Genomic DNA, 22,233 nt, shown 5'->3' with positions numbered 1-22,233 from the left:
AGACAAAAGCTAAGTACCAGCCTGGAGAGTATTAACTGGTATTTATTGGCTTATTTCATACTATTTCAGCTGCACTCACTGTGTCTTGTCCAATCTCAGGCCAGAAACCAGACACCAATTTTCCCCTTGATCTCTGGGGACTTCAAGCTGTGTTTGAAGCCCCCCCAGGTCTCCAGGGTGGCTACAGGAGTTCTGCCTCAGCACCCCTCTGCCCCTGTTCATGAGCATGGCAGCAGAGGTTGGACCAAGGGGCAAGTGCTACACTGGCAATATTTGCTTTCTCTTTTTATGATTATAGCGTTAATTTGACATTTCTTCACTGAACTGCCAGGTGTGCAGCATTAGTTTGGGTTTTATAAAGATTTTCAGCCCTTGTCACTTCTGTCCAAAACCATTCCCTCCAGCTATGCTTTGCCCAGAATGCAGGCAGCAAGGAAGATTACTCTGAGATATTAAGAAGATGGTTCTTTTGCTGGTATTTAGGCAGCAAGTTTATTTAAGTATGAACTTTTCAACTGATTGGCCATTTGGAGAAGATGAGTGATGTTCTGAGCCCCTCATTCAGGTTCATTGGGAGCTGGCTGTGGTGCAGGACCTTTCCCCTGACAGAGCTTCTTATGCTGGAGTCAGGCTGGCTGCATATCTAAGGGCAATTCTGTATTTTAGTATTTTAGTATATACCACATTATTAATCCAGACCCCCTTCTGAATTTTCAGTTGCCCAGCACATCAAGGAGCTTGTGGATCTGAAAAACAAGAAGATCACAAAATCCAGGAAAAAGAGGAAACAAAACACAGAGGATGAAGGTAGGGAGAGACACAGGGAGCTGAGAGAGAAGTCTGCACTGACGTCAGGCAGGCGACAATGCTGAGCTCTGCTGAAAATCAGACCATTTCTTTAAATACAGAGACTTGGCTTTGCGAAAATTTATCTGATGGCAGGATGGTGTGCAAGGCTAGATCGGAGCATGGATCAGCAGTGTGAGTGGCAGCTGGGCTGCATTTGGGACAGGTGGGGGCCCTTTCAAGCACAGTTGTTCAAGTTGTGTGAGGGATTTTAAGTTGGATGCAGACCTGGGGCTGTAATTCCTCTGATCTGTGCATGCTGCATTTCCTGGAGTATATTCTGGTGGGCTGAGCAGGCTGTTCTGTGCAATTATATGTCTAAATTGCGTGTGCTAGAGATGTGCTTATGAAAATAAATGTAGTTTTTACCTAAACACAAATGTTAAATTTAAAATTAAAAAAAAATACAAGCAAAACCAAACATAAGCAGTTAGACTCTTTGTAGGTCCCTTCCAATTGAGGATTTTCTATGTTGCCTCTGATAATATATCTGTATGAAGTGTTATGAAAAAGGCATGCCAGGATAACTTCATGAAGTTTCCAGAAGGAAGCAGTTGAAAGTCAGCTGTGCCTATATGGCCTTAGCTGTGGCTCTGGTGACAGGTCACACACTGTTACCTTTCACAGAATCATTAAGGTTGGAAAAATCCTCTAAAGTAATTGAGTCAAACTGTTCCCACAGCACTCTCAAGGCCACCACTAAATCATGCCTTCGGATGCCACATCCATACATTTTCTTAATACTTCCAGGGATGGAAGTTCCACCACTGCCCTGGGCAGCCTGTGTTCCAATGCCTAATTACCCTTGCAATGAAGAAATTTTCTCTTATATCCAACTTAAATGTGCCCTGGCACAGCTTGAGGCTGTTTACTCTTGTCTTTCTGGTTCAGGAGGCTGTTCTGGCAGGGACCAGGCTATGAGTTGTTCTGCAGGGGTTCAGTGGAGGAGCCAGCAGGGCTGGCAGCTCGCTCAAAACAGCTTTTTCGCTGTGACTGACTCTGAGGACCTTTTCTGGAGACTGACCTCAGAATTGCATCTGAAGTAAGGGGAAATCTTGCAGGAACATGCCAGGTTGTCTCTGCTGCTGGCTGGAAAGATCAGGTTTTTCCCTGGAACACCTACTTCTGTTTGACCAGCGCTGCTTTCCAGATGTGCGAGGGGTGGGTAGGATGTACCTGAAGCTGCAAGGCTGTTGTGAGAAGTTCCTTAGTGGCTCTGAAATACTAAGATGCCTACGGATGCTGTAACATCAGAGAAATCCATAAGGAAATCAAATGTATGACTTCAGTCAGAACTGAATTCAAGATAAGTAGGCATCTATGTAAGTCTTTCAGTGAAAAGTTGAGTTGAAGCAGTGATTCCCCATACATATGCATATACTCCTTTCAGTCCAGAAGCTCATAGATGAGTAAACATTTACTGTCATAAGTCATCTCCATACGGGTCTCCAATTGTTGGCGTCGGTGCTTGGCACCAATTGATGGTGGATGTGCACTGACTGTCACCATTAGTTTATTATCTTACTGCAAGACTTTCATACCTTCTCTCTTTGAGTTCTCACAGGCAGCATCTCACAACACTGACTCCTTTTCTCTTTCTTCCTCGTGGCTGGCTGACTTCTGTCCCTATCATGATCGCCTAACCCTATCTGTCCCTAGTAGCACATGCTAACCCTTATTGTCCCTAGCATGACCACCTGACCCTTGCTCCTTGCAGCAGTACAACTGACTGACTCCAGCTCTGTCTTGACCAGTTAATCCACTCTTTTGTAACAGCCATCCTTATTGGACACAGCTGTGCCCTATTAAGGGCAGGCCTGTTCCTACTCTTTGGTAATTAGTACAGATGCAACTCCTCAGGAGCGAGATTGCCTTCAGCATTATCTCTTATTCTCCTACAATCTGTCCTCCCACAATTTACTATCTGGCATATATCCAAAGAAAGAATTCTGAAGTCTCCCACACTTAACCTGTGCAGTATTCATCTTCTAGCTTAATTCTCTATGAGTAAATGAAATACAAATGTTGTGCAAGGTCTTTTCATGCATGAAGAACCTCTTGGCAGGCAGAAGAATGGGTAGGAATAAATGCTGTGTTTTCAGAAGGAGGATTGTCTGCTGATCCCACAGGAATGTAAACTGGTCTTTGGGTTTATACAAGGAGACAAATCATGAGCTGACAGCTCAGTGTTGATAGAAAATTATTCACGGCTATATAAATGAAGGGTGCAGAGGGATCTGGCAAGGGTGACGAATGGAGCAATCAAGCAGCAGAGAATATTGTGTCACCAAAAGCAATGTTTTTTACATGGGGGAGAGGTCCCTGACTGCAAGTGCAGGGGGAGGCCCCAGTTGAGCCTTTTTGAGGAGGGAAAGACATTTTCCATCTTGTATATGAATTTCCAGAAACACATACGCATTTCTGGGAAGTGGTTAGAAACCAAAAGAGGGATGAGGAGCTTGCAGGGAAGGGACAGAGAGCAAAGCAGCACTTGGCTGTAGTTGTGCTGTGCCCACTCTATATGTCCTGCCCAGGGTCCCTCCAAGGCTGATGAGTGAGGCAGGGAAGGTAACATGCGAGCTGGACATGAAGGAGGGAAGAGGGGAGACGGTCAATGGGATAAAAGAAACTTAAGATTACCTAGGGAAAGCAAGAAGAAAATTTCTCACTGTGTGCAATAGCAGAACAAAATGCTGCCTGGTTTTGGTGTTAGGCAGCAGGCTCAGGAGCAGTCTGTCCTGAAGCACAGAACGTTACTCTCTGTAGGGACAGTGTTGTGTGGGATCACACGGATCCCTGATCTTGGCACTTCTCCCCCAGGCGGCGGTGGTGTGGCAGCACCGCAACAGCCAAGCAGTGTTGTGACTGAACTTTTCCGGTCTTGGTGTCGCAGCTGCTGTCTCGGGGCTTTCCAGCATGGCGGCTCAGTGCGGGTGGACCCGCCAAGGTCAAATGGAAAGCTACAGTACTGTGCTGTCTCAGCAGCAGCAGCATCATCATCTCTGGTGTATCCCTAGCAGGTGTAACAGAGCTTGGCAGGGCAGCAGCAAACCCCACTCCACGGCCAGGCATTGTCCCACAGGGGCAAGGCATCTCACAGCCACTGGATACTGTCTCACAGCAACTGGGCACGACCCCTGGGGGCTCAGCTGGGTGGCAGAGCCTGGAGAAGCAGCAGAATGCCCACTCAATGTAGCTGGGCAGCACGGTGCCTCTTCTCCACCTGGTTCAGTGTGGCAGCATGCTCTGCTGACAACATGCACAGGCAGGGGCTACACCCCCAGTTCCACGCAGCAGCAGAGTGGCGTGCTGTCCCCGCCTGGGGCAGCAGCACAACTCCAGATGACCAGGGGACATTCTGCTGAGGAAATGTCCCTGAAGGGGATTGGCTCCCAGGAATTGTGTGATGTTGTCCTTCTCCCCTGTTTACACGCAGCTGGGAAGGCCAAGATTTTTTTGGCCAGTTCCAAATCCTCCTCCCAAGTGGCTTCCCTTTGTGTTTGGGCTTAGTGGTCCTCAGACTCAGGACAGGAATCTGAGTCTGAGGCATTGCTATTTCCATCCTCTGAGGAGGATGGAGGATGCTTCATGATTGTGCAGGGCTTTTTTGGGTGACTGGGATCTACCAGTTGGTGAGTGGCAGTGGAAGCCAGTATGGCCTCCTTCTGGTCGCTGTCATTGCCACTTCCAGTTCCAGTGTTATGGGAGAGAAGCCAAGAATGGAAGGAGTGGAGGAAGAGATGGGGTCCACAATGGGGAGGGGATTCCCGACGGAAGGGGAGAGCCAAACAAAATGGAGGGCATGGAAAAGGGCGGAGGAGAGGTGAGGAGGTTGCCATTTTGGGGTGTAAGGGCAGGAAAACTTGGAAACGGAGTCACCATAACGGCAGGACTGGCCACATTGCTGGCACCATTTTTTGAGGAGTCAATAGAGGTGGAACAGGGTAAAGAGGCATAGGGTGGAGGATGAGGGGAAGGTCCAGGGCAGCAGGCGCCTTGCTGTCCTGGAGAGGGGAGAGAGGGGATCGGAAGGCGTCAGGGGATTGATAGCAGCCCTGTGCTGAGTAGCAACAACCACCTGCTAATCGCCCCTCAGGTGGGGAAGAGGGTTTGGGTATATGGGGAGAGGAAGAAGGTTTCTAACTGGTAACCCAGAACTTTTCCTGAATCATTCCCTGAATCATTCATCATTTTTTCCATTGACTTAACAATAATGCAAAACAATGGATGAAATTTCCTAAAACTAATTAGAACAGTTAAAGTTATAAATCTCTTAAGATTCCCCTTAGAACCCCCAAATTTCCCCGCTACAAGGGCATCCACAACTTGGAAATAGATGTCTCCTTGAGGAAGGTTCTACTCAGGGTAACTAAGATTGTTGTCCATCCTCAAACTTCACTGCCACACCCAGCAGAAGAGAAATGCAAGAGCAGAAGACCCTAATATACATACAAATTACAGTTGCTCTTTGGATCAATGCCCATTGGGTCAACAAAAACCTGCTGAGGAGGTGGTCAGCCCATTGACTAGCCTCTGGTATTCCAGCACTTCTTCGGCCTCTTCAGTCTTCGGAGGGTCCCAGTCACCCTTCAGATAGTCCCCACTAAAACATGAGGGTTCTCCTTGGGGAAGTGGCTGCGCTGACAGCGACTTTTGTCCTGCAGCCAGAGGCAGCACAAAAGAGGCTGCAGGAGATGCTTCTTCAGGGACCTCTTTGCAGTGGCCACACCTTGGGCGCCACTTGTCATGACGGATGTTGTTCAGAGTGCTGTGACCTTCCCAGAGAAGCATCTTGAAAAAGACACCTTGGGGGCACAGACATGTCTGTGCTCACTCCAGATGATTTCAGCTCTTCTGTGATCTGGGCAACATAGAAGGAGAGATGGGGTCTTTGCTCCAAGGAGAGCCTTTATTGCGCTTCTTCCTCAAAGGGATCTAGCGACAAAGAGCCACTCAGGCAGAGAAAACAGGGCTTTATCTAGGGATCTTGTACAGTGGGGCAGAACACCAGGGCCAATGGGATGAGGGCACAGGGGTGGAGCAAGGGGGGAGGGCCAATGGGATAAATTAAATTTGCATGTCACAGCAAGGCATGCTGGGAGAAGACCTTTTCCTCAGCCTAAAAATGGTGGTTATGGCTTGAGGGGTTTTCCATCCAGGGGAGTATTGTGGATTCTTTCTTGTTGGCCCACCAGCCTCCACAGTTCAGAGCATAAAGAGATTTAGAAAGAAATGGAACAAATGCAAAGAAGGGAGGCCTGTCTCTTGATGATTAATAGTCTAGGTACAACACTGCCTTAGGCTATTGCCCACCTGCTGTAAGCTAGGAGTTTTTTGAAGGGGGATACTAATTTTTAAGACATTCTATATCTGTTTCTTATCTTGGTGACTGGTGCAGGCTGCTGGCTTGTCTGGCTGATGAACATGGCATTTCCCATATAGAGAATGGTGGAATCAGAGCATGCTTGAGCTGCATGGTTCAAGCTTTGTTGGAGAAGGTTGCAGGCAGGATTAAGAAGCATTGTTGGGATGTAGAAGGAAACACTGGTGGGTGAAAAAGCAGAGTTAAAGTGGTGCTGTAAAATGGGGGATCCTGGGCAGATCTAAGCCAGGAGAACAGCACTGCTGGTGCCAGGCCTAACTTACCTGCTCAGGAGCACCTACCCCTATGCTATAGAGTGCAGTGAGATGGGATCCTGGTCTGGTCTGAGAACTTGCTCTGGCTGTGCCAGGCTGAGATCCAAAAGGCTGTGGTAGATCGGAGGAATATTCAGACAACAACTTCTCTAGTGCTAAAATACATATCTCATGGCCAGGTCCTAAATCCACACTGTTCGGTGCATTTTTAGAACTTTTTTTTTTTGCAGGAAAGCATTTAAGTCTGTTCCAGAAGGAATATTCCCGCACATGTCCAGTCTGAATTTTAACTTTTTCTAAAAGGAGATGTTTAAGATGCTGTCCACACATGTTTCTAGGCTGGCATATGAAGAAATATTTTCCTTTGAAAACTATTTTTCACTGTGTGGGCTGTTAGTAGTCATCTGTTCCTGACCTCCTGAGGCTACCATGATATCATAGGGAATAACAGATCATCTTGGATTTCTCAGATTCATTATGTGCTCACAGAAGTAGAATTGCCTTCAGAATTAGCCCTTTCCAGGTAGTGCAGATGAAGCTGCACCAAGAGGTGGGAGCTGGGCTGTGGAGGGAGTTTGGAAACTCCTATGTTTGGCCACATGTTTGTGGCTCGGTGCCAGGAGTCAGCCTCTAGCTGAGCATTCTGAAAGCAGCAGATGGTTGGGACAGGTTGCTGGTTTGGAAAAGCTGAGGCTAAAGCTAAATTCTTCTCCTCTCCCTCCTGTTCCTTCCTGCAGCTCAGTGTGTGCCTCCTGGCCTCTCCATGTCTCTCTCTCCATTGTTGCCCATCCCACTCTGCACATGCCCTAGAGCCAGGAGCACTTGTGTTGGAACAGATGGTTTCTACTCTGGAGCAGGGAGGCTGCATGGGAGCCATTGGTCTGTGCCCTCCAGGATGAGTGCTGCTCACCCTGTTCCTCAGGGCTCCTGCCTATTTTTTGGCCATTCAGGTATATGTACAGTAACTCCTCCATCCTCTTGTGCATGCAGAAAGTTTATTTTTCAGTTACTTAAATTTGGTCAGCGTCATGTGTGACCCCATCAGACCCCATTGGGTCAGAGGCTGCAGCATGGTTGTCATGGGAGCAGGAGGCCTTGCTGCAGAAAGTGCTGGATGTAGGTTTTAGGCTTTTTCTGGGACTAGGGAGCTTCCTGGGAAAGTACAAAATAGGCCTCAAGGAAATGTGTCTGACTGCTGCCCATGCATCAGCCATGCAGAATCTGCAAGACACCAGTTTCTTTTGCAAACATTGTTAAGCTTTTAGGGTGATTATGTGTTTCATGGTCTAAATAAAATGTGAAAAAAATCTCTTCTTATTAATTTTAAATATGCTGTCTCCTGTAAAATTGCAGGGCTGCAGGGACACAGTTCAGCTTCTTCCTCTTCCCCTCTGAGAAGGGTGAAACCTCTCTTCAGGGTGTGTCTCACACTGGACAGCAGAAGCTGGAACCTGGGATAGTGAAGCATCACAGGGTAGCTTATTTGGTTTGTTTCCTTTTAATCCTTAGATATTCCCAGTGTAAGTCATGCCTAGGATTAGCAGGATTTTTGCTTACAGTGAATATTTTTCTTTAGATATTCCCTAGAGAGAAATTCCTAAAACTGGCTTTCCTTCCCATTGCCTGTGGGAGATGGGAATGCTGTTGTACCTCCTCTGGTGTGACTCCAGCGGTGTTCAGAAGCTCTGCTCCAGCTGTGAGGCAGATTGATGGAGGCAGGAGGTGCTTGTTTCATCGAGAGGAGCTGTGGTTTATCTGCTGGCTGAGAGGACAGTACATCTCCCACCTCTGGGAATTGTTCTGCTTGGGAGGAGTTTGCCCTCCCTCCTCATTAACAGGATTTGAAGACCTCCAAGCTCCCAGTCAGCATACCTAAGCCATAGGGTATGTGAAAGGCTGATGTGAAATGCACAGTATCTGACTAGAATGTAGACTTCCACAGCCACAAGTATTTGAATTGTGCTGGAAGCTTTGGGCCTGGCAGGGAATCAGATAGGGCAGATCTGTTCACTGTTTTCAGTGAGCAGTTTTGGGTTTTACTTGAACGAGAACAAAAGGCCAACGGTTTTGGAAAAACTCTCAGCAACCAGTGCTCTGTCATTGCAAACATTTCTTTTGATGTCACGGAGGGATTATCTCTGTGAATTGTGGCTTGCACTTGCCTTCAGAGTACACTGAACCAAACAGAGCAGGTGCTCTTGTGGAGGGCAGCAGCTTTTAAGGTGCAGTTCCCAAGCTTTGGGGTGTCCCATTTTCCTTGTCTCACAGAGCATGCCTGAGCTGCATGCTACAAGCTTGGGTTGGAGAAGGTGGCAGGCAGGAACATGAGGACGCCTTCTGCAGGTCTCTGGGAAGATAAGATCCCATCACCTTTCCACGCCTCTTCTTGTGTCCTGAAGTCACTGTTGGTGCTGCTGCTCTGTCCCCACACAGCTTTCTCTACTGCTCCTCTCTCACTAGCAAAGGAACCAAAATTCTCGAATAATAAACAACCCTGGCTGTGCCCACCAGGCTAGGACCCAGGCATGTGTGCGCCCAGGCTGTGAATGCTGGGTAGGTGCACGCCAGGTGCAAGAGGCGGAGATCTGCAGGATCAGGAAGTGCAGAGCTATGAGCCTTCGTAGCAGTCCTGCCCTGCTGCAGTGGGCTGTGCATTGAGGGGGCTGCTTGTGCCAGAATGATCTGCTGTGCTGGAGTTCTCTGAAGGGCTTCAGTGTGGGAGTGCATGGCGCTGTGGGCTGACCACTCATTTCCTCTTTCCCACCAGGTCTGCCCATTAGCACCTATGCCAAGTACTGCTACCGGAAACTCCATAAAGTAGCCATCACTGGAGGCAAAAAGGTGAGCAGTTGCCCTGGCTGCAGGGCCTGGGGGCTGCCTGGGCGACTCTGGCAGTCACCACTGATTCAGTGATGGGAAATGAATATAGAGTGAGCAGGGGAGGCTTGCTCAGAGTACATCTCCCCATGAATGTGTGGGAGAGGGCTGCTGTCCTGTTCCCTTGATCCTTCTGGCAGACAGCAGTGCCTGCTGTGCAGGTAGCTGCACAGCTGGCTGCTTCCTGGCCTCAGCGACAAGGACAAACCCAACACTTACCTGTTTCCAGGGTAAAAGGAGCTGTCTGTGCAGTGGATACCCATCATTTTGTTTCTTCAGGTGAGGGAAGAGTCTCCCTTTGCACTGATAGCTTATATGGGCTGGTTCTTGCAGCTGGTTTACTGCAGAGTTGTTAATTCCTAGTTCAAACAGTCATACAGCAATGTTTGGTGCAGGGGGGAGTCTGTGCTTTGTTTTATCTGAAAATCTTCCTTTCTTCCCTCTGCATGGTTCTGCCTGTGGCCATGAAAACTAGCAGATGGCCTCGGCCTGTCAGTTCTAGGTCACCAAGACAGATCTGGTCATCAGGGTTTTTGGTTTGGTTGTTTCTTTGTTTGTTTGGGTTTTTTGTTAGTTTGGTTTGGTTTGGTTTGGTTTGGTTTGGGTTTTTTTTTTTTTTTGTTTGTTTGTTTGTTTGTTTTTTGAGTTTTTTTTGGTTTGGTTTGGTTTGGGGTTTTTTTGGTGGGTTTTTTTTTGTTTTGTTTTGTTTTGGTTTTTTTGTTGTTGTTTTTTTGGGGGGGTTGTTTGTTTGGTTTGTTTTTGGTTTTTTTTTTTTTTTTTTTTTTTTTTTTTTTTTGTTTGTTTGGTTTTTTTTTTTTGGAAAATCCTCTAGGGTTTCCTTGCCATCTGAACTTTGCATAGTGAACAAATTAGCTGAAATACCTTGAGAGGAGTGAAGGCTCCTGGCATCCTGCCAGGGGCAGGACAGTAAGCCTCCAAACACCACATTGCACACAACTGCAGCCCTGGCCACTGACCCTCAGAGGGCTCAGTGGGAGCTTCCCCCTGTTGTATTCCCCACTTAGCTGCAGGGATCACTGCTGAAGACCACTGTGCTGGGCAGCCTGTTCCCCCTGTGACAACTCTCTGCTTTTCCAAACTGCTGCCACAGTTCAATTCAAAACCCTTTTAAAGTGTTGGTATTTGTCAGAAGCAACCGGTACCAATGCCCACTTTTCAGGTTTTAGCACCTCTGAGAGCAAAGCTTTCCCTGGAGTTGGAAATACCTGGAATTCCCATCTCCAAAGGAATGTTGTACACCTTCCGTGGCTAAGCACACGCCTGATGCTGGGTTGGGGTGTAGGTGCCCTCTGCTGACTTCACCACAGCTGGGGCTGGGCTGGGCTCCGCTCCATGCTGCCTCCCGCAGCAGGGGGAGCTGCAGCCAGAGCAGTCCCCTTGCTGTGCAAAACACAGCAACAGAATCTCTGCAAAACCAGCCCATACTCTCCAAAGTGGTCTTCTCTGCTCCTCCTGGACCTGATGAATAGAACTGCCCCTGATTCTAGGCAGCAGAACAAGAACCATGCTGCCAGGAGACTGACGAGGTGACCACATGCAGGGTCAGCCTTCTCTCTCCTGGTTACTCACTGTCCCCATCCCTGGGTCACTCTTTCTCTGTGGACTGGGTGTGCCATGGCTGCACTAAGCTTTTCTCTGTCCTCAGGGCCTCCGTAAACCAACAGTGGAAGAGATAACGCACGCCAGGAATGCCATCCTCACGCCATCACTCTTTGGCAGCTCCCTGGAGGAAATCATGCTGCGGCAGCAGGATATGTACCCAGGGAACAAGCTGCCCTGGGTGCAGACACAGCTATCACAGCAGGTCCTGGCCCTGGGAGGGGAGCAGACTGAGGGGATTTTCAGGTGAGTTTTTGCGGTGCTGTGCTACTTTTGAGCAACCCACGTGTCAGTCCTCATAGCCAAGGAGTTAAGATTGACCATGCTTCCTCTTCCCTAGGAATAGCACTTCACTGTGGACTGGACAAAATCTGACTTTCCTCATGTTCAGGAATCACCTCTTATAGTAGCATTAGCCAATTTGCATGTGTTAGCACAGAGGGAACTGGTGTAGGTGTGACTTAATTATGCGGACAGCTCATCTCCAGGCAGGGCGATGAGCTTTCATCAGATTTGGCAATGGTAGTTAGCCGGTGTAGGGGAAGGAAGAGCTCTGGCATCCTGGCAGAGAACCTCATCTAATGCGGCACATCAGCCTTGGTGCTGCACAAGACAAAGGAGTCAATAGACACACAGAATCTGTGTGGTGAACACAGGGGATTCTGCTTTGGGTTTGAGTTTTCTTTGTTTTCTTTGTGTGTATGGTTTTGTTTTGCATTTAAGATTTGAATTAGTTTTTCTGTAGCTAAACTTAAAATAGTTGTTAAAAGACTCAACTTTACCTTGTATGGGTAAATTTTTTAATAGCTGGACAGATAGAGAGATGTATGTGTGTAGATATATATAACTATATTTAGCCAGAGATGCTGCTCATCTTTGGACTGAACACGCTGCAAAGAAGCCTGGTTTCAGAAAATAATCACTCCTGAGAACAGCAATAGTTGATATCTAGGTTAGTGGAGCCCCCACTTCAAGATGGTGTATAAAAATAAGCACCCTCTTCTCTCTGAGGAACTGCTGCTGTAGCTGTCACTGGTGCCTGAGGCCTTCTTCCTGAGGCCCCAGAAGCAGCTTTGGAGCCATGCTTTGCTTGGCCAGCTGCCTCACCAAGCACATTGCCTGGCTAACTCAAAAGGACCTTTTCTGTGTCTCTGCAGGATACCTGGTGACATAGATGAAGTCAATGCATTGAAATTGCAGGTGGATCAGTGGAGAATCCCAAACAGTCTCAGTGACCCCAACATACCAGGTACAGGACTGCTGCAGGTGTGTTGCTGCAGCTTCAGCCACGGCACAGTGCAGAGGGGCACGTGCAGGAGCAGCTCAGTGGGTGTGCTGCTGCTTGGGAATGTGTACACAGGCTGTCTCCACTGACTGGGATTTTGTTCCGTGTCTTTTCACTGCCTTTCCAAACACTGCCCATAGAGGAAACACTGGGAATGGGGAAGAATGTTTTTCTCTGACGCAGTAAGGCTGCGCAAGCTGGGCAGAGTGGTGGGAATCTTTCAGGTATCCTTGTCCTCTTCTTTAGGCAGCCCCAGTGCTGCTTCCTGGACAAGCATGTAGGTAGAAGCCAGTATTTCCCACTAACTGGTCTGTTTGGGTGCCTAAGACTGAATTAAGGTGAAGCAGCACAAGCTCAGAAATCCCTTCTCTGCCATTTCTCTCACTGCCAAGTTTGCCCCTGAAGGGAGTGGGGAAGTGACCAGAGCTGTTCTCATGCACCTGTTTTCTGCCCAGCCTCTCTCCTCAAGCTCTGGTATCGGGAACTGGAGGAGCCTGTGATCCCACAGCAATTCTACAAAGAGTGTATTAGCAACTATGAGAACCCTGATGCTGCTGTGGCTGTGGTGCAGCTTTTGCCAGAGCTCAACAGACTGGTCCTGTGTTACCTCATACACTTCCTGCAGGTAGGCAGCCCCCACAGCCCTGCGCTGGGCCCAGGAGCATGTGAGGCACAGTTAGTGGGACAGCTGTGGTGGGACCATCAGCATGGTTTTAAGACCTCTTAGCTATACTTAAGGTGGGATTGATGGAGGGATGTTTGCTGGCCTTATTCCTTATGGGAGCAATAAACCCTGATCCTGATCTTGTAGATTCTGGGGTTGTTTTCCTGTTTGCCAAGGCTGCTGCTCTGTTGGTTGTGTCAGAGCACAGTGCTCTTCCCTGTGGATGTGTGGCACCTGGGGCACTGTCCTTAAGGCAGGCTTTATATCTGCTCTCCTTGCACTTTTTCTTGGGCCATGTGTTTGGATTTCCTTGCCCTTTTCCAGTGCTCCATCTGAATGTGTTCTTGCTACCTGCAGATCTTTGCTCAGCCATCAAATGTGAGCAGAACAAAGATGGATGTGAATAACCTGGCCATGGTGATGGCCCCCAACTGTCTGCGCTGCCAGTCTGACGACCCTCGCGTTATCTTTGAGAACACACGCAAAGAAATGTCTTTTCTCCGCATGCTGATAGTACACTTGGACACGAGCTTCATCAAAGGGCTGGTTTGAGCCATTGACCCCACAGTGTAAAACATTGCTCTGAGAAGTTGCTAGATTAAGTCTTCTCCTCTCCATGTAGGTTTCTTCCCTTGTCCTTGCTGTTGTTGCACCCTTGGTTAGCCCTTCAGCATTTCCCAATATATGATCACAAGGACTGGATATTTCTGAAAGGCTTGGTTCTGTCAGCAGCAGGAAATCCTTGGGCATGCCAAGTCAGGTTTAGCAGTTCCTGGCCTTTCAGTGCGTGTCAGAGAAGCACAATCCTCTTCCTGAGAGCTGCAAGATTGGGTGCTCAGTGAAAGTTGTGACATGTGTGAGGAACTGCTACACAGGGCAGTCAGACTCTCCATTTCTCTTCTGGAGACAGAGTTGGCTTTAAGTAGGAGAACAACACTCCTGTGCTGTGGCATGATCTGGTCCTAGGGAAGATACTGCCTCATCAGGAATAATCCTACTACTATGGGGACAGCCTTGTTCACCTCCGCAGACTGTTGTCTGGAGGTGTCAGGGTTGTTCTGACATCCCACAATGCTGTTGGCAGAGGGCTGTGAAGGTGTGGAGATTCAAGAACTGTAGAACTATGCAGCAGCATGTGAGACCAGCCCTGTGCTGAGTACCCACCCACACCATGGTGCTGGGCACAACAGGAAGGCCACAAACCTGACAACAAACAGGTAAGCAACTACTTTGGCATCCTCTTAATGAAGGCTGTATCTTCTGGAGCAGTGACCCCACTGGTCTTGCAGCTCCTGTTTGCTACAGACAGCATGAGCTGACACCAGCTTTGCTGAGGAGCACCTGAACCCATGCTCAGAACAGCCTTCACAGCTCCAGCTCCCTACACCCCCCTACCTAATACCACATCTTTCTCAGACCACTATGCCAGGAACTAAATACCAGTTTGACCCACCCTTCTGGCTCAACCCAAGTTTAAGAAAGCCCCCAATAGTTAGAAGTGCTACCATGCTCAGGTACGCCCTTCCAGGCAGAGCAGCAGCAGTGCTGTGTGTTTGAGAAATGCTGGTACTGCCTGTAGTCAACTGTGGTATCCATGCTCTTCCTTCGAGGTGTTTTCCTTGCTGGAGGCAGGTCTGCTGCTAAAAAGCGTGTTTTGGAATTACTGATGCAGTTCCAAGTCTGCCAGTATCATGCAAGGTTGCCTTTGTGTTTCTGTATCCCCCTCCCTTTCCAGTGGGGACCTGGGATCATCCTCTCCAGACTGCAGTGGGGAGCTGAGCCCTGCAACAGTGGGGTTTAGAGCTGATGCCTGAATCAGTACCAGCGTGGGTGTGAGGTGCCATGTGCAGAGTCTTTCTGAGAGGGTTCCCAGAGCCGATGTTCAGATGAGTTTGAACACTACAGCAAGAATTCAGTTTCTGCCCAGCTGAATAAAGGTTCCTCATACCAGATGATTCTGTGGGCAGAAGTCTTGCTCCCTTGTCAAGATCAGTTTTGTCAAGCATGCCCACAAAATGTGCCAGCATCTGTTTCACATACACACCCATCTCCATGCTTTGATGCTGCTCAGCTTGCTCTGTCCTTCTGCAGTGCTGAACAACTTATTCTTCAGATGTGGAGCTACTGCCCCAGAAGTGTAGAGACGGGCAGAGGTTACCAGCTCTGACATGCTGTCCTGAGACTTGAATTGCTGAAAAGGCTCAGGCTGTCCTGTTCCCTGCCAAGGGCTGGAGCAGCCATGTGGGACCTGCCCTGCTCTTTGGGCTGCAGGTGCCTGTGTCTGTGTCAGGCTTTGCCTGCAGCCACTACTACTGCTAGTAGTAAAATGGAGCACCACTACTAGTGGTGATCAATTTTACTTCCTGCACTCAGCCAGTGGCAATCAAACCATAGGCATTTGCTTCTAATAAAAGTGAAAGATTCTGGCAAGAGTTGTAAAACATGCTCATAAAAGACACTGGATATTGTCTTTGCCAACAACAGATTTGTAAATACCAATCAGTAAAGTAGCTTTTCCTGTGTTCTAATAGTAATAAATACATTCTTCATGTATCTTTTGTGAATTGTCTTTTTTGTGAATTTCTGCAGCTACCAAATGACACTTAATGAATCTAGGAAGAGAATGGGTTGAAACAGGTAGAAGACAATAATGCTTTACACATATCTTCTGGAACCTCTCAGGGTCATAAAGGTATGAGAGAAGTTTATGGGCAGTTGGAGGGTAAGAGGGATATTCTGTTTATGTCCCTCCTCCAGCAGCTTGGAGTGCTGCAGGTGGACTGTAGGAGGTGGCCACACAGGCATCCTCGGTGTGGCCCCCTGCAGGGTCTCTGCTGATGGAGATGTAATAAATTGGGCTGTTAGGCTGACCTGATGGGGACATTTTTATGTTCAGACTGGAGCATTCTCTCATGTTTCCTCACTGGTGGTCCAAGGAACCACTGGAAGCAGTCTGTTGGTGCTCAAGACTGGTGCTGGTTGCACAGCATCGAGCTGTAAGGCAGGTGCCGGCTGTGCTACTTCAGCCACACAGGAATGAGCCCAGGCTCTGGGTCATGTTGCTTGTGCTCTGGGTGTGGTCACTGTCCTGTCAGTCTAGGAAAAGCTGCTGCACTTCAGAGAAAGCCAGTGAGGGCTGCTCTGTCACACCAGCAGTTTAGGATCACATATGCTGGCCATACCACTGAGTCTTTCCACCAGTCTGTTTGGCAGAAGCATTGTAGGTGGGTTGTAGGACAATGGAGCACAGAAAGAGGACCAGGAACATTGTAACCTCACACAACCCTTTCCTAGTGGGATGTCTGCAGCCCAATTTCTGAGTGTTCCCCAAAGCTTTTCTGTGAAATGAGCTGATTTTTGCCAAATCAGAAAAGGCCAAAGCCAAATGCTTCAGCTCAGGCTCCAAGACTCAGGCTCACTCCTGCAGTAACACCTTCATGGCTTCAGACCTCGATTCCTGCCAGCATCCAGCTCTGACAGCAGAGGTCACACAGTTCTCCAGTTCTCAGACACAAGCTCCCTTTATGGTACCAGTAAATACTAAGAACTTCAGACAAAATGGATAGTTTACATGGCGAGACAGAGGAAGGTCCAGGCAGAGGCTGGGGCAGGAGATGCAGGTTCAAATCCTTGTGACCTGGACAGAGTCCTCAGCTAGTGTCCCCTGCTTTGGAAGGAATAGTTGAGCTGATGAGTGACTCCATATTTCCCAAAAGCTTTCCTGCATGGCTACCTGTAGGCACTCAACTCTGGCCCCATAGGTCCCTATGTGGTCCACCTCACTCAGAACACCCATGCTCTTTCCTGTTCCCTTGTCATGGGATGATGAATGCCTGAGCTGGTTTCCCCAGCCCATTGCACCCACAACCAGTTCTTGCCACCATTCACCATGGCTGACAAATGGTGTAGGACAACAGAAGCTCTAAAAGCAGCAACCTCAGCAGCTAATTCATCTTTTCTCATCTCATTTTTGGTGGGTATCCCACAGATAGTCCATGGGTGTATCAGAGCCAGAGCCCCGCTCCACACAGCCCTGGCTTGGCATTGGTCTCCATGGGCCAAATCTGCTCAATCTGCCAGTGAATCCTGTGGAGTGCACAACTCTGCTCATGCTGATCATAAATAAAGACTTTACAGGTGACACCTGAACTCTTTCACAGAGAAAGCAGAAAAGATCCAAACTGATCGTTCCATTTGCTCAACAGCAAAGCTTGCTCAACAAGACAAAAATGCTGGCTACTCCTTGCCTCCCTGCCTCAAATTCCCTATAAAATTTGGTCTCAGCATGACAGAGGCTGAAGAATGGAAGATAGGGCAGGTTATATATACTAGGTAAAATGCCCAGAGACAGTATGGTCTAGCTTGAAGAAAGCACAAACAAGGCCTTTGAAATAAACTCTTTATTGCCACCACAATGATGTGGTCTGTGTTTACTGTCTGAGGGCTCTTCAGCTCTCCAGTCACACACCTCACTTGTGTCAGATGAGCTTTGGGCACTCTATGCCGTGCTCTGGCCTGGGCTGGAGGGATGGGCTGTTGGGAAGGCTATCGGTCCATGGCAGGGAGAGTGTCCTCAGTGGCACAGCTGTCCATTCCACCTTGGGATGTGGGTGGGTTTGCAACAGGCCCCTGAAAATTCTTGTCAGGGGCTGGTGCAGACCCAGATTCACTGATCTTCTCTAGTACTGAGTCAGCAATCCGATTTGACATGGTCTTTATATCCAAAGTGTTGGCTAAGGCTGTTGACTCTAGGTTCATTTTTCTTTTTAAGTTCTCCTTCACCATTGCACAATCCTCAGGTTCCATGGTTTTGGCACACCCAGCCCCTTCTGCAGGGGCAAGTAACGTTGCTTTCAGGCTCTGCTGTTCAGATGCTCTGGGGAATCCTTGTCTTGCTTCCATGCCCTGCTTTTGAAGTGTCTGGGACAGCTGCACTTGTCTGTTGGAGACATTACCCTCAGGAAGCTCCAGGATTTCAGTGTACTCACAGCTAGTGTCTTGTTCAAACTGAGAAGTTATAGAGGATTCTAAGGTGTAGTGAACACTTTCAACAACTTCTGTGGTGAGTGTGTCAAGGGAAGTCTGTGAAAGTGCTCTGTCTGCAGTGTCCTTGGATTTGTCTCCTTGGGTGGCTCTTCCAGAAAGAGGCAGCTCCTCCCACTTGACTGGCACCCCTGTCTCAGCAGCTTTGGATGTGCTGGATGCCAGACGGTCCCCCAAGATCTCCAACACTGTTGCTACAAGCTCTTTTGCCACCACTTCCATTTTCTGATGGTGATCTAGAGAAGTATCCGAACATTCTACTCTCATGCAGCCTAAAAGCCTTTCTCTGATTCCCCGAGAAGCCTTCTGTAAAAAGCTGACATGCTGATCCCCAGGAATCTTCAACCTCTCCAACACTCTGTACACCACAGTCTCAACCAGCTCTTCAAGCTTCTTGGCTTCTGCTGCAGTCAGTTGCTCAAACACAGCATTCAACAGGCCATTGGCAGTACCATCTGGTTTCCTCTGGGAATCACCAGCAGTGCTGACATCCTTCTGGCCCAGCTCAGCTGAGGAGTAAGTTTGGCCCTTGCTCAAAGCTACTGTCCCTTTTCTGCATCCCCCTGATTTTTGGCCCTTGGGTAGGCTAGAAGGCTTTTGAGGCTGCAGCCGCCGTTTTCTCCGGCAGGAAATGTTCGCGATTCCTGGCAGGTTGGGGCCATGCTTTAATTTGGCCCAGGATGGCAGAAGCCCTTCCTGAAAGGTGACACCAGGTTGTGGGTCATGGTGCCTGGACCAGCACTCAGCCCCTGCGTGCTGAGGCTCCCCGCAGGCTCAGGCTGGCCCTCTGCTTCGGCCAGGCCACGAGGGCAGGAGAGAAGGGCTTCCCTCCACACGGGGTGTGCCTGCACATGGCCCTGCTGCCCGTGCCCAGCTCAGCGCCCTGCGCTGGCTCAGCTCTCAGCCGTGGAGTCCTTTCGTCACCACAGCGCCCAGCCCAGCAGCACAGCCCTGCACAGTCCCATGGCCCTGAACACAAGGCTTTGCCTACCTCTCTCTGCCCCAAGATCTGCTCTGACTGCAGCTTGGTCCTGGTCAGGTACTGCCTGTACTCGTTGAACTCTTTCACAGTGCAAATCACCTGTGGAGGGATGAGGGCAGAATCCCCCAAAAACTGTCAAGCCATGCAGTCGGCCTTCCCCAAAACAGCCTGACCCCAGCAGGAGAGGAGCCGCCCCCAAGCCCTCCGCCCATACCCTGGTGTTGGGGCCACTGATGTCCCCCCAGTCAGGGCTGAAGAGGCAGCGTGGGGCAGGCTGAGAAGGGCAGGCCTGGGGCTTGCCAGGCCCATGTTGGTGCTGCTTCTGCTCCCAGGGACACCAGCGCACGCCTCTGTCCTCTGGCAGCAGCAGGCGGCTGCAGCAAGGGCTGTGGGAGCCCTGTTGAAGAGGGCTGTTCTTGATCAGCCTCAAGTCCAAACCTACCTTGTTGTCACTGGTGACAAAGCCCTGTTTCTTAAGCAACCGTAGCACATCCTTGCGCCTGTGGTACTCCCGAAGGACAGGGTCATGCAGGCAGTTGTATACCAGGCTGAGGTGGTGGCAGTAGGGATCATCCAGAGAGAAATAAGGAAGTGGACAGTGGAGCTGTAAGAGAGAGTTTCCAGAGTATGAAGGGGGCAGGAGAGTGCAGCGAAGAGGTACAGCATAGTACCTGTGAAAAGTTAAAGATCTTCTCCATCCTTCTGTAGGCACAGAGACCTGCATAGACAGACTACAGGAATGGGCTGGGCCAGGCTGGACTGGGATGGGTTAGGGGAGAAAAGACAAACCCCACAGCAACCCCACCAGCAAATAGGTATCTTAGGCCACCAGGAAGAACTGCAGGCCCATCCACAAATTAACCTTCAAAGGTTCAAATGAAGCCTGTGGAGGGAGGATGAAACCAGTCTCCTTGGGTTAGGCAGGCCCAAGGGCTGTGTTGGCTACTTTCACCTCCACAAAATCTCTACCTTGGGAAGGTGCAGTGCAAGCTGCAGGACAACAGCATGTGTATACCCCAGGCAGGGAAGCCCAAGCCTTTCCAGAGGTGCCAAGAAGGCAAGCAGAAGGTTGGAATCTCCCTCATAGGTGCCCCAGGGCCTGGCTTGACATTGTGGCATGAGCTGGAGGGATGAGTTGCCCTGGCATCCAGACACACACCGCTGCCTGCTGAAGGCAGAGGCCCAGCCACACACATGCACAGTGCCAGAAAGCAGTGCTAAGCTGGACAAGTGCTTTCTCCTCTGTATTCCAGGAAGCCTGGAGCTTTCCCTGCCTAGTCCTGTCCAGTTGAAGGGCTGCAGCTCCTGCTGTAGAACAGGCAGCTGCAAGAAAATCTTTGCATGGTGGGGACTCAATGAAAGAAGAGAGATTTTCTACCCCTTTCTATTTCCTTTACCTTTTCACCCAGCTTTCCCCTGCAGAAGACAGGCTTGGATCCAGGTGTCACAGGGATCTTGACTGCAAGTGGGAGTTTTAGCAGTTCCACGTCCATTTTCTTCGGTATTTCTTTCTCCTAGGTGTGGTCTTCTGGGACTGAGATGGGAAGACACAGACACTCAGGTGTTGCCCAATAAGCCTCCTGCATGGCAGCCCCAAAGCCGTAGAGCATCACCCATGTCTCAGGCTCCCCAGCAGAGCCCTCTATATTGGCCAAGTAGTCCCCTCCCCCCTAATTCCCAGTACACTCAGCAGTGCCTCTGCCTTTCAGCAGGACACCAGCAGTGAGATGGTGCTCCATAGCTCTTGCCAAGACCTCTCATGGTGTTGTGATCCCACTCTGACTCTTGCTCCAGAAACACAGCAGCTGGTCTCCTGGCTAAATATAGCCATGGGGCATTGTTCCATCATGTTGATGTCACATCACTGCATTGTCACATCACTGTGCTGATACTGTGTCACAAGGAAACTGCCCACCACATGTGGGGGGAGAGGTTGGCCTGCCTGAAGGCCCCTTTGGACAGCCCTGTGGGCCACCCCCACTCTGGGTGACCCATCTGTGAGAGCTGCTGTCCACAGGCCCCTTCCCCTGTCCCCAGTTGTGTCATTCTGTCAGGCAAAGCTTCCTCACCAACGGGAAGGAATGGGAGGAATTGCCACTCCAAAGATGCCCAGTGTGGGGGCTGTTTTCCTCCCTTCCCTTTTTAGACCTTCTTCCCTGTCATGGCCACAGCTGGGGAAATTGCAGCAAACTGGATATTTGGCCCATCCCTGGCAACATCTAAATCCTGGTTCACATCCTGAGAAACAACAGAGACTTACAGGCTGAGGGAAAGCCCTCTCGTCCTCTTTTGTCAGGCTCCCATTCAGCCCAGACACCTTTCTTCCACCTTCCCAGTTTCCCCTGCCCTAGTGTCTGCCGTCCCCATCTGCTCTCATTTCCTACCCCCTTCTTGGCTGTGCTGCATGATCACCCCCTGCTTTTGCAATTCTTCAAGATTCTTATTTAATGCTATTAGGTGTGGTTGTATTTGTCTGTCCTTTAATCTCAGATGCCCTACAAGCATACCGTGGGTATAAGGCATCCCATATAACATTTCAAAGGTAAAAGTCCCATTTCGGAATGAGGCATAGTTCTTATCTTTAATGAGGCCAACAGGAGGCATTTTATCAATTACATTTTTGTTTCTAACATCAGTTTGGCTAATTGGGCTTTTAATGTTTGATTCATTCTCTCACCTTGCCCTGAGCTTTGGGAGTGCCACGGGGTGTGGTATTCCCATCAAATGCCTAAAGCATCAGCCAATAGCTTAATAATTTTTGTTGTGAAATGTGTTCCTTGGTCCAAACCAATGCAGCTTACTAACCCACATCGAGGTATAATTTCTTCCAGTAAGATTCTTGATACTGTTCAGGCTGTAGCCTGGGAGCTTGGGAAAGCTTCCACCCAGTGGGTTAGTTTGTCCACTATGACTAATAGGAATTTGTATCTCCTGACCTTGGGTAGATCAGTGAAATCTACCTGGACCCTTTCAAAAGGCCGGTAAGCTGCTGGGCGACTCCCCATTGTTAACTTTTGGGAATTTGCCCTATTTATTTTTTTGCAAATTATGCACCCCTGCACCTCCTGTTTAGCCAATTCATACATACCTCTGCAACCAAAGAATCTCAAGAATTGTTCTGCCAGAGCTCGGGCTCCCCATTGTGTTTGTTGATGTAATCTTTTCAAAATCTTCCTAGTGTATTCCTTTGACAACAATTCCCTCTCATCTGGTTACTTCCACTTACCTTCTTCCAAACTTCCTGATCTCTTGATAACCCTCTATCTCTTTTACAGAGGG

At 49.1% G+C, this 22,233-nt stretch overlaps 1 protein-coding gene across 2 annotated transcripts in view; it reads left to right on the top strand.

The window, feature by feature from the left end:
- The window catches only part of LOC110473800 (rho GTPase-activating protein 39), a 60,400-nt gene extending 44,918 nt beyond the window's left edge, over window positions 1-15,482 (top strand). Inside the window, exons 5-11 of one of the 2 annotated variants that reach the window (XR_002465935.1) lie at window positions 718-807; window positions 9,251-9,324; window positions 11,027-11,226; window positions 12,138-12,229; window positions 12,721-12,890; window positions 13,287-14,146; window positions 14,540-15,482. Coding sequence is in view for 1 of the 2 variants with exons in the window: in XM_021536656.1 (XP_021392331.1) it covers window positions 718-807; window positions 9,251-9,324; window positions 11,027-11,226; window positions 12,138-12,229; window positions 12,721-12,890; window positions 13,287-13,481 (821 nt within the window). In the remaining variant the exon portion in view is untranslated. Of the gene's footprint in view, window positions 1-717; window positions 808-9,250; window positions 9,325-11,026; window positions 11,227-12,137; window positions 12,230-12,720; window positions 12,891-13,286 lie in introns of both variants that reach the window. The other variant, XM_021536656.1, reaches the window with a different exon arrangement.
- The last annotated feature ends 6,751 nt before the right edge of the window (window positions 15,483-22,233 follow it).

This window comes from Lonchura striata, chromosome 17 (genome assembly GCF_046129695.1).
Source record: "Lonchura striata isolate bLonStr1 chromosome 17, bLonStr1.mat, whole genome shotgun sequence".
Classification (NCBI taxonomy): Eukaryota; Metazoa; Chordata; class Aves; order Passeriformes; family Estrildidae; genus Lonchura; species Lonchura striata.
The sequence above is the reverse complement of the archived record's forward strand: the minus strand, read 5'-3'. Positions and strand labels throughout refer to the sequence as shown.